The sequence below is a fragment of the Apteryx rowi genome, unplaced genomic scaffold (genome assembly GCF_003343035.1).
Source record: "Apteryx rowi isolate R43461 unplaced genomic scaffold, aptRow1 scaffold_65, whole genome shotgun sequence".
In the NCBI taxonomy this organism is placed as follows: domain Eukaryota; kingdom Metazoa; phylum Chordata; class Aves; order Apterygiformes; family Apterygidae; genus Apteryx; species Apteryx rowi.
Window position 1 is genome coordinate 2355288 of NW_020450927.1, and position 11443 is coordinate 2366730.

Here is an 11443-nt window from a genome sequence, read left to right on the forward strand (position 1 = left end):
TCCGCTCCTACGCATACCATCTTTTTCCTTTTACAGTGTTTGCCCTTTCATGGTGTGGAGGAGTCTGAAGCAGGAGCCTTTGATATAACCAGGGAGCACAAAGCAATCCATCAGCTTTAAACTAATCTCAGCAAAGGGGATTGAAATCTCTGGAGCAGGCACCTTTTATTTAAAGTGAGGCTTCATCATGTGATGATCTACCTCTGATCTTGTAAAATAAAGTTTCTGTTGGCATAAGGAGCCCCCACTATAGTTTTCCCACTTGCAGACTGAAAACAAACAGGGGCTGAGATCTCACCAACAGAACAGCAGATCAATAACATTTCACTAGGGTAACGTATTGGAAGCAGAAAGGAAAATGTTTTTTTTAATGTGATGATTCCGGCTGTGTCAGATACTTGGAGAAGTTAAGAATTTGTGGGCCTGTGCAAGGTTAGAGTCACCTTAAAAGAACAATCACTGAATGGGAACTAGCTTGTGAAACAAAAAGCACAGGTCTCTGCAAGAGTGCAGCTCGCTTATAAATTTGCTGTAGGGTGATCATGCTTCCAAACTGCCCCTTAACCATTTGGGAACGTTTTTTTTCTGGGGGAGAGTGTGCTCAAGTGAATGTGCATGTGCAATTCAGATATAATGTCTTTCCTCTTGTTTATCTAGTCGAAGAAAACAACACAGCTATCAGCTCCTTTTCTCATTAAGGTTTGTATCTTAATTGTTATCTAGAGTCTTTAAATCTGAAAGCAGGTGTAGTAATTTGCTGTGTGCAGATCTGTTTCTGTACAAGCTAACAACACAGGTCTTGTTGGCTGCAAGGGACACTAAGAAATAGGTTCCTGGGCTCAGAGCCACGCACAGGTAACAGCAAGGTAATTTGGTCATCAACTTGCCATTTAGCAGCTCTTCCTGATAATTACCTGGCACCTTTTTAAAAGAAACATCTTCCTCAATGCACAGATGTTCTTTGTTAAGTGTGATAAGCTTTATTCCAAAAGAGTCAGCATGGTTTACTGACCTGGTTGCTGAGATGGAGTCCAGCCCCTGTTTTCCTGTTTGAAAGAGCTTGTGCCAATTCTCTTTTTCCTCAGATCTTGGCTGTTGTTGTTATCCTGAAAATACCGCTGGTATTGGCAGCACTGCAGGGATTCTTTATTGACTTTTTAGTGGGTTCACTTGATTTCCCCAGTGGATTGACAGTGATTTGGAAAGAGGGGTTACAAAACATGGACTGTCAGGAGTTACTACAGAGCTAAAGAACTTGGTCTGAAGCCTTTTGTTTGGTAAGTGTTGTGATGATGCATGACCTGTTTTCATTGATTGGAAAAGGGAATCGGAAGGTATGACATTCAATCCCCCTGCCCCAAAATTTAAAGTGTAATCTAACTGGCCTTCCTTGCAGAACCTCTTAGGAAGATTGCTAATATTTATGCCCTGGTACTTTCATTTTAAAAGCTATTGGACTCATTGTTAGCTAGATTTCATATTTCTACCTTACTTCTTTAAAATGAAGATGGACTTGCCTGCTTGTAGGAATCTGTCTGCTGACTGTGCAGAATGCTTTGCCTCAGGAGCCTGAAAAAAGGAAGACCTTGACTTTTGCATTGAGAAAAATACAGGTAATATAGCTCAGTGCAACCCCATGGCAGTACTTTCCCTGGCACAATGTTACATCCGCTAGGAGAGCTGACCTTCTCAGAAAACACAGCTGTTTTGGAGCACTGTGGGAAAAGCTGGGCACTTACACCACACTGCCTTAGCTGATGGAGCCAAGCCCAGCAGACTGGGGGTGTTTTTCCCCTCCTGCCGTGCACTTTGGGGATGTTTCCCTCTCAGAGAGCTGGGGGGTTGGGGGACTGTGTTTCCTGAGTGCAGAGAGATGGCCAGCAGGCCTCATCTTCACCAGCAGGTCAGCTTGTGGTTGCAACTCAGCAGCTTGCAAGCAGGATAGCAGTGCAGAACGTGGGCAAAGGCTGAGGACCATGTTTATCTGTGGTGATGGTGCTGTTCCCACAAGTGAAACCCATGTTGAGGCAAGACTGCCTGCAGGTTCATTGCAAAGCTTCCCCTCAGACCTGTGCATCCTGCATACCAAACCTCAACTYTAGCAATACTTGTAGGCTTGGGATGAGGTTTTTGGCCTCTGAACACAGAAAGACATCTCTGAGTTGCAGGACCTCATGTCCTGCTTCTCTTCTGGACATTTGCAAATGCACACCCATACAGTAATAGTAAAATATACTGCATCTGTACAGATACCTGTATTTACTCAAGAAACACAAAGCAGCGCATGTGAACTGAAAGCACCAGAGATTGTTAATTTTAGATGGCTCATGGCACACACGASCAGATGTAGAGTATTTATTTCCAGTGTATTCACTTAAGACATAACAGCAGCTTTAAAATAGCTCCAGAATCGAGGAGTTTATGTGAACACAAAGCAATATCCCCAATTTTAAATACATTATTTCCTTCTCCGTTCACATAGTATTATACAGCATCCAGTTTGTAATGATCACAAACAGTAAACATTGCAAGAGTGAAAAATAAAGCTAGGCTCTTGCCAGCCTGGTCAGTCCTTGGCAGCTGCAATACTATTCAATACAAGCACATTTATATATCATTTACAGGTCTGTTTACATGCTTTCAATAACAGCACAGTCTGGTAGTCTGGGATCAGGGCTCAGGTCTACAGCAGGTTTTCACCACTGTGAAGGACAGAATGAAAAATCCACAAGCAACATCCAAGCTATGCAGGACATCCTCCCAAAGATGAGGGGTAGAATGTTGGCAGCAATATTATTGCAAAGGTCTGACCCACTAAGGAGAGAAGGTCCAAGACCTCTGCTCTGGAAGACAGCCAGCTCTGAGCAAGAAAAAACCTGACTTGATCTGTTTTATCAATACTCTCAAAAGGGGGAATCAAACCTGGGGGGATTTTAGCAATTTCCAGTGCAGAGCCTTACTGAGTGACTGAGGGATGCTGAGTGTGTTGTGAACTCTCCTGTCTTTTGACCTTTTCTTTTTTAATTCACAGTTGGCTCTAATTGGGTTTTTTTGCTTCTCTCATCAGGAAACTCCCTTGAGGAAGAGTTTTAAGCAACTTATCTGTCTTGTGTTGTAAAGATTTTGCTGGTAGACTGTGCACATACCTGTGAAACATGACACCCACCCCTAGCAGTGGAAATGACTGGAGTCAGCTTAGCACGCTCTTGCCTTACTTTTCCAGGCTGGCCCCAAAACCCTTCCTAGGAGAGCTTACAGGTAGGAGATGAGTCAGGCTGAAGCAGAGCAATACAGAGGCTGGAGCAACATAAACCCACTACTGTTTTGGGCTTTGTCCCTCACCCGCTCATGCTGTGTGGAAAGGGGATGCTCATCCTAAAATATGCTCTGCTCCCTTCCAGAAGGACGGTGCTGAACACCAGCCCAGGGCATCCTCAGCTTCGCTCAGCATGAGAGACACTAACATGAGTCCCAGCAGCACAGGGGTGCTCTTGAACTGGTTCCCGCTCGGCCGACTGCCTCCACGGCCCGCAAGAGCCTTGGCTCCAGCTGCCGTAGCCCATCAGTGCGATGGGGGAGCCGAGGGATGCCAACTGCGAGAGGCAGCATGGGATGGGACTGCAGCTGCATCATGGGGCCACTCCTGGCAAGCGCTGAAAACACCCTTCGGGTAAGTTTTGTAAACCAAAACGGGAAGCTCTGAGCACTTTGTGTGAATAACTGAGCAGTGGCAAAATGCTATTTGTCACCAGTGAGGCTTGATAAGCTGGRCACTGACCACTAAATATCTCTGCCCTCATTTGGAAGACCTTTGGGTTCCAACATTTGGGGAGGCAGCAATAACTATTGATTAATTACCAAAAAAAGAAAAAAGAAGGCCCAAGATACTTTTTGCCCTTTTGTTCTTTGCAACAAACTGGTAAGAACAGCATGTTCTCAGCACTAACTTTTAATTGTTTCACCATTGCACATTTCTCTCAAGTGGCAAGTTAGAAATGTGAGTTTAATTTTTTTTTAATTGCCTCAGATATCAGGTGCTTGGGAAAAGCCGTTTTTACCAGCTGTCTAGTCCCTGTTCTTGATCTCAGAAAGCAGCTTATTGCTGTAAAAACACTTAGTGCAGTTCTGCTCTGGAAAGGGGCTCTCCCGGGAAGACAGCGGAGGGTGTAAATGTTTTCCTGCCTCCTCCTTGCCCGCTGCAGATGCCGCTGGGGAGCGTGGCCGCTTGCCAGCCCCCCAGCTGGGTTTTCGCCCTCTCCCCGCCGTGGACCTGCTGGTGCCGCTTGAGGGTGGCTGCCCGGGCGAAGGCCCGTCCGCAGCGGGCGCAGGCGAAGGGGCGCTCACCGGTGTGGGTGCGGCGGTGGCGGGCGAGGCGGGAGGACTGGGCGAAGGCCGTGCCGCACTCGGGGCACTTGTAGGGCCGCTCGCCCGTGTGCAGCGTCTGGTGCTCGAAGAGGTTGGAGGACTTGGCGAAGGCCTTGCCGCAGACGGCGCAGGCGAAGGGCCGCTCGCCGGTGTGGACCCGCTGGTGCTCCACCATGCGGCTGGCCACGGCGAAGGCCTTCCCGCAGTCGGGGCAGGGGAACGGCGTGGCCCCTAAGTGGCTCCGCTGGTGGCGGAGCAGGGAGAGGGGCTTGTTGAAGGTGCGCCCGCACTCGGGGCAGGGGAAGGGCTTGTCGTTGCGGTGCATGTTGCGCTGGTGCTTGCGGAGGTCGGAGGAGCGCMCGAAGGCCTTCCCGCACTCGGCGCACCGGTAGGGCTTCTCGCCCGTGTGGGTCCGGATGTGCTTGCGGTAGTCCGAGGACCAGGTGTAGGCCTTGACGCAGAAGGGGCACTTGTAGGGCCGCTCGCCCGTGTGCAGCCGGCGGTGCTGCTGCAGCGTGCCCTGGTGCGAGTAGGCCTTGCCGCACAGCTCGCAGGCGTAGGGCTTGGCCCCGCTGTGCGTCTCCACGTGGCTCAGCAGGTTGCTGGATTTCTTGAAGGCCCGCCCGCACTGCAGGCACTTGTAGGGCCGCTCTTCCGCCGCGGGCCCCGGCCTGCCCCGGGTGACGCCAGCCACCCCTCGGGCTTCCCCGAGTGCCGGGGGCCCCTYTGCGGGCTGGCTGGCCTCCGTGCTCAAGAAGGCCGCATGGCCGGAGAGGCCGTCTCCGGACGCCTCCTCGAAGTCACTCTCCAAGGTCACCGTGGTGTCCACAAAGGGTTCGGGGCCGGGCAGCCCCCGGGCACAGGGCCTGGCGCCCCTGCTCGCCACCCGGGGCAGGCGCCGTGGGCATGGCGGCTCTCCACAGCTGGGCTCACCGCCCGGGGCACGGAGGCTCACCAGCAAGTTCAGCTTCCTGGCCACACCGTTGGCATTGATGAGGGTGAAGGTCTCATAGAAGACCTCGCCTTCCCGGCGTGGCAGCTCCCCGGGCACGTTCTCCCTCGGGCTGGTGCCCCTGGGCRCCAGGTCAAGTCTCTCACCGTTCTTTGGCGAGCCGTTCTCCAAACCGCTGTGGTTGCGCTCCTCRGCTTCCTCCTCCTCATCAGTGTTGCTGTCAGCCTCCCTCCCGCGCGGTGTGTGCAGGCTCCCYGTCCTCTCCTCCAAGCTGCCGTAGGGGTATTCCTGGTCTGGCCGGTCAGGGCACGCTGGGCTTGCCATGCTCCACATCTGCATCAGGCACGGCCTTCTCTAAGGCCCTTCTGCCACCGGGGCCCTTGATGCAAATGACCTGGGTTTTGGAACAGGAGAGGACAGACGTGAGGAGTGGAAAGCAAGCAGGCAAGTATTTTTCAGGGTAACCCCGTTTGTCTTTGGTCACACGGATTTACGCTTAGATCTCATCTGCCTTTTCCTTCTTCTAATGGCTACAATGCCTGTTTGAAAGCATGGATGTTTTTTMCTGCACTTTCACAACTATTTTTCTGCTTTCTTAAATACAGAACCACCAGGAAGCAAAATGCAGTCATGGTTAATTACAGAAGCCCTGACGATCTGCCAGGTTACAAATCCAACGGCTGTTTCTCTTGATGGCTAAGGACTGAATGTGTTACAATGCCAGGTGAGTTGTAGCAGCCTCTCCCATTTTTGGGAGGCCCAACAGAGGAAAGAGCTGGGGATCAACTCCCTGATGTTAATGGAGATTAATGTAGTGTAAATAGTATGATCTTAATAAAGGTCACAGGCCACTCGGAGTGTTTCTAGAGAAATACAAGTAGCGAGAGGGTGAGGAATCTGGAGCTGTGACGAAGGAGGTGGGAAGGCTGCCCGCTAGGCCCCCCAGGCTGGGTCAGGCAGAGCAGGTGCCCTGCATGCTGCCCACAGTGGATGTGGGCATGCCAAGCCGCCTCCTGCTCCTAGGCACAGAAGCAGCAGCACAATCACATTTCTGCTCCCCTGGTTTATTGCAGAACATCTAAAGAGAAGAAAAATCACACCCTGACCACAAGCCTGATGCAGACAGCACTCAGTGGGGGTTTGCTCACTGCCCTGATGTTGTGRGATGTGCAGAGCCCAGGAATGGAGGTTGGGCCCATCACCATGCTGCAAGTCTGGCGCTGTTGGGTCAGCAAGGACTCAGCGCACTGGTCAAATGGACTGATGTGCTGGAAAAAACGTCTGTTTTATTTTCACCAGTGCTCTTTGCAATTTTATGGGCAGGTCAGTGGGCTCTGCCCTGCTCTCATGAACACTGTGTAAAATAGTCTGTGAAGGTCATGCTGCATGAGGGGTCCAGAGAGCAAAGTGCATCCTGCCCCCCACACTGCTGCAAGGCCGAGGAGGTGAGAGTTAGGTTAGGGAATTTGAGCAATCAGTTCTGAGGAAGGCAAAAATATTTGCAAACCCCAGCAGGGAAAGGGAAAAGCAACATTACTCTCACTAACAGGAGGTGCAGTGAATTCCTCTTTGGATGCTGATTTACTARTATTCCCCAGCTCCCTTGTTCAGAGACTACTGGATAATTTCAAGCCAGCCGGCTCAGCCTTAGCAAGCCTGCTAATAAAGCCARCACTTGCAAGGGTTGGGAAATGCCRAGACTGCTGTTAGCTATTTATTTGCTTCAGGGAGAARGCTATGGACAGTGGCATACAGGCTGTCCAGTGTGCCGCAGTCCACAGCTACGTGGTGCAAAGGGATGGAGGAGGACCTGCATAAAACTTAAAGCTCCTCACATACAGCGCGAGGGTGAACCTGTTCTCCAAAGCCCTAGCAGCCTTCCAGAGACAATAATCTAGGTTYGGTCAGCAATGTGACACCCGGGGCTTTTGGAGGCGCCCTTGCAGAAGGGGACAGACCCCAGCTGCCCCTGGGCTGTGCTCTCCCTAGAGTCTCCCACCTGCACTGCCCATCGCTTTGGGGCCTGCCTCCCCCACTGGTCCCCCACTGCGCCCAGGTYGAGCTGGCAGAGCCTTACCTTGCTGGGCGAGCATGGGTGAGCGGGGCTGGTGGGCAGCCGTCCCCGGCAGGAACAGCCGCTCGGGCCCCTGCATGGGGGACGAGGGGCCTGGTGCGGAGCAGCCCATGCGAGCGTGCCTGTGTCTGTCTCACCCTTTTGTGTCCAGCAGAACAGCTGCGGAGCCGCGGAGGTGGGGCCTCTTTCCTCTCCCCAACCTTGCTGCCCGCATCGCAGAGAGCAGCCTGGGAAATGCGGCAGGGCTGCCCTGCCTCACTGCCTGAGCTGCTTGCCTCTCCTCCTCCCCTCGCRACGGAGGGTGCTGAGCACCCAGGGCTCCCTCCCCTCTGTCCACGCGCGCTTGTGCCTCCCGGAGCACCTACCAGCGTGCTTTTGTCCACTCCTGCCTCTGAGGTGCTATTTCCACTTCTGCTGGGAGAGAGTGCCCAGGGCTAATCGTGCTCATTGTCTGCCTGCTTTTCCCCCCGTTCCTCCCAGGACATCGCGCTGTGACCTTCAGTTTGACTCTGGCGCATTGCGCTAAATCACTGCTTTTCTCCCCTTTCAAGACATGTTTTGTCCCCATCCGGTTGTTTCTTGGCCATCGCGTGAGCAGTTTCTCCCTCCCCTCAAGTTCAACCTGTGTGTTTTTGTCTCTCTTCAGCATGGGAGCTTTCCCGCAGCGATATTCCCTCCCTCCTTCTCTTACTGCTTGTGTCACTGCTTAACTTTCCATCCCTCATAGCGGGGATTTCTCTCTCCTCTCTGGGATCAGAATCAACTTCCAAAACTCTTCTTGCTCTGAGCTGACTCACTTCGTAGACCATCTCAGCACTGAGGACTCTCTGGATATAGTTGTTTTATTTGGGATTAGCAGAAGCAGACTTGCTTTGCTGCCTTGCATCTGGAAAATAAACAGTCCATGTTTCTGTCCAGCCCGTAGTGGCCTTGACAAGTCCATCCTCCCAGCTGCTGCTCACTGGTATTTTTCTTTACAGACACAGTGGGTTGCATGGGACTTGGAGACTGGATTAGGGATGCTACTGGCCACCCTGTGACCTGCGAGCACGCTGAGTCCCAGTGTTGGCCCAGGATAGCAAACTGAGGAGTAGGGAAGGGATGGGTGGTGGGAAGATGAGACTAGCTTGAGCCTGTGTCCCTGTCTTGTGTTGTGAGGCCACAACCTGCCCCAAGGCCCGTGTTGTGTATCCCAGCTGCCATACCGTTTGCAGCTGATTTTTTTTTTTGGATATATAAAGGATCTTAATGGATCATTTTCTTGAATCCCAAAGCCAGCTGCAAAAACAAGACAGTCTTGGCAAGGAGGAAAAGAAAAGAAACCCCCAAAGTCCTGACAGCAGGCAGTATTTCAGCACAACAGTACGGAGCAGTCTCCGGTCCCACACTGCTGATTAGGGCTTTGCAACAAGTGCAAATAATCCCTGCCAACAGGGGAAGATGAGCCTGCTTTCAGGAACACAGGGAGCACATGGGAAGGGTGGCTTATCCCGCGCCGCGCTCGGAGCATCTTCACTGACTGCTGTGAAGATGGTTCGAAGCAAAATACCGCTGACCACGCAGATGCACGACAAAGCAGTTGCCATCACGCTTCCTCCTCTCTGTGTGCTCATTTCCTGTGATTTTCCTCTCTTGGACACCTTACAGGTGGTAAATGAGAACGCATGTCTCAGAGATGCTCTAGATCCGGTAACTCAAAGGAATTAATGTTTCAGGAACTCACAGGAAACCAGAGACACAAAAACGTGTTTCTCTCTGGAGTCGATGCCAGGGGGACTATGGGGTCTGCTGCTGAGCGATGGTGTAGGTAAGCCCCAGTGCACGGGCTGTTTCAGCAGGACTGGGTTGCTCTCCTAGAGACTTAAATCATTATTTATTGCAGAGATCCAATATAAATGAGCTGGCTTCCCAAACAGCGGATCCTGCAGCAAGGGCAGGACAGTTGATGGGAAGCCAGCCACCCCATGGGCATGCCTGTACATCTTGTGAGCACCCCTCGCAAAGACCTGGCATCTAGCCACCGAGGAGCCTGCAGTCCAGGCGTGCGTAAGCCTTTGACAGCCAGGAGTTTTGTAAAGGGGTCTAGGAGAGTTACAAAGGTCCTGGGGATTCAGATGTTGGATGTGGGATCACTTTGACTCTCTGGTAATCCCAGCACTAAGCTGTGTTTTTTACCCCGTGATTGACTAGATAAATAGCTTATTAAAAAAATCTACATGGGGCCCTGCACGGGATGAAGAACTAGCCCACCATTTTCATAGCACCAGCCCACAATACCCAGCATCAAACATCCCAGCTCAGCTCAGACCCCAGCCGAGGTGGCAAACACGCAGTCCACCCCAAAATTTTCAGCCTACTCTAATGCCTTTGGTTTCTGCATCCTRTATTCTGTACAAATTATAGCAGTACTGGTGGTATCACTGCATGGGGAGACATGACTGCTCTTGCTCCCAGCACTGCGCAGATGACTCCACCATGTTATCAGCTGCGCTTCTCTGGGATTTTCTTTTTTTTTTTTTTTTTCAGCGAGCAAATACCAGAAATATTTTTCCAGCCATCATGCTGATCTCTCCACAGTTACCTGCAGCAAATTAATATCAAACAAATCCTGGAAGGCAATGAGTGAGTGGATTGAAAGGAAGCTCTCCAAATGTTCCAGCTGGCCTGATAAAACGCCTCTGGGATGGTGGCTTTTAGAAGTCCCCTGTAACTGCTGTGTCACCACAGGAGTCAGTCTGCTCCATGGGTGCTCGCTAGGTGATCTGCAGAGCAGAAAGCCTTCCCCAGGAAAAAAATACAGCTTTATTATTATTCTTTGTGTTAAAGGTTGCTAGGAATTGGGACAGAAAAGCATAAGATAGTTGCTTTTTGGCGGGGGGGGGGGTCTGAAAAGCCTTTTGTCATGTGCAAGGCTTTTTTCCCCCCACAAAAAAAATGTGCGGGAGAGCAAGGCTGGAACTGCCTGTCTCCTTCACCACCCCCCGGTCGAGGTGTCACTGAGGCAGGGGCCTGGGGAAGGTCTCCCTGGGCCGCGCTGGCGCAGGGGCGCGGGTGCCGAGCTGGGAGCTGCCCTGGCCAGCATGCCCTGGCCAGCGTGCCCCGGCAGCACCAGGCACACAGCCCAGCGGGCAGGGATGGCAGAGGACCCAAGTCCTCTCCATCCTGTCCCCCGCCCCGCTCCAGGAAGAATTAGCACTTTTTAGAAGACCGAATCTGAGAAGTTGAAAGGGGCTGGGGTTTTGTTTTAGGTTTTGGGGTCTGGTGGGACTGGGATTTAGTGTGGGCTGGGAAGCAGCATTAGGACTCGAAGCACTAAGGTGCTGGCACTGACCACAAGCAAGGGGTAGTTTAAAAAACAGAGGGCAAGAGAAAGTCGCTGGAAGAGGCTGCAGGGACTGGACACAGGCTCAGCTCGTTACAGCATCCAGATGAGCATCACTGGGGCCAGCTGAGGCCCATCTGGGAGCTAGAAAGGGAACCGGGCCAGAGGTAGGGCTCCCTTTGCAAGCCCGATTGCTGAAGGAGGTGCTGAAGACTGTGAAGCTTTGCTTTGGCTCTCTGGGAGCTTCCTGGAAGGGTGAGATTTGCCCATGGATCCCTTCCCCACGCCCTCCTCTGTCCCTGCCCTGGGCAGCTGCAGCCAAACAGAAGGGAAATGTAAAAGAAAAAGGTAATTTTGATGACCGTGACTGCACCCCATGCTGCTTGGAGGGGAGGCAAGCATGTTGTCAGGGGAAAATACAACAAACTCCCCTCCTTCTCACGTAGTGAGTTCTCCTGAGTTAATTTCTAACTGCAACAGTGATCTGTGCTGAAGATGCAACCGAGCAAAAAGCCTTGTAAGATGCCATATACTAAAAAAAAGTGTGAAGCCCGACACCCTGGGTGAGGAAGTGGTGATTTAAAAGATGTTACAAAATCCCTGAACTGTAAATCACTCTTTTTTGCGGTCTTGCAGCAAAAAATATTTAATGTCTGTTCTGTGAAATATCAGCAAGGGAGCCTGTCCTGAGGACTGCAACTATCTTGGGGGGGGGGGGAGGGAAGCAAGC

General features: G+C 51.8%; 1 protein-coding gene across 1 annotated transcript; it reads right to left on the reverse strand.

Annotated features, from left to right (window-relative positions):
- Nucleotides 1-4114: 4114 nt before the first annotated feature.
- On the reverse strand, nucleotides 4115-5641 carry ZNF648 (zinc finger protein 648). Its single transcript, XM_026084656.1, has one exon. The coding sequence runs from the start codon at nucleotides 5639-5641 to the stop codon at nucleotides 4115-4117; it is 1527 nt and encodes a 508-aa protein (XP_025940441.1).
- Nucleotides 5642-11443: the final 5802 nt, after the last annotated feature.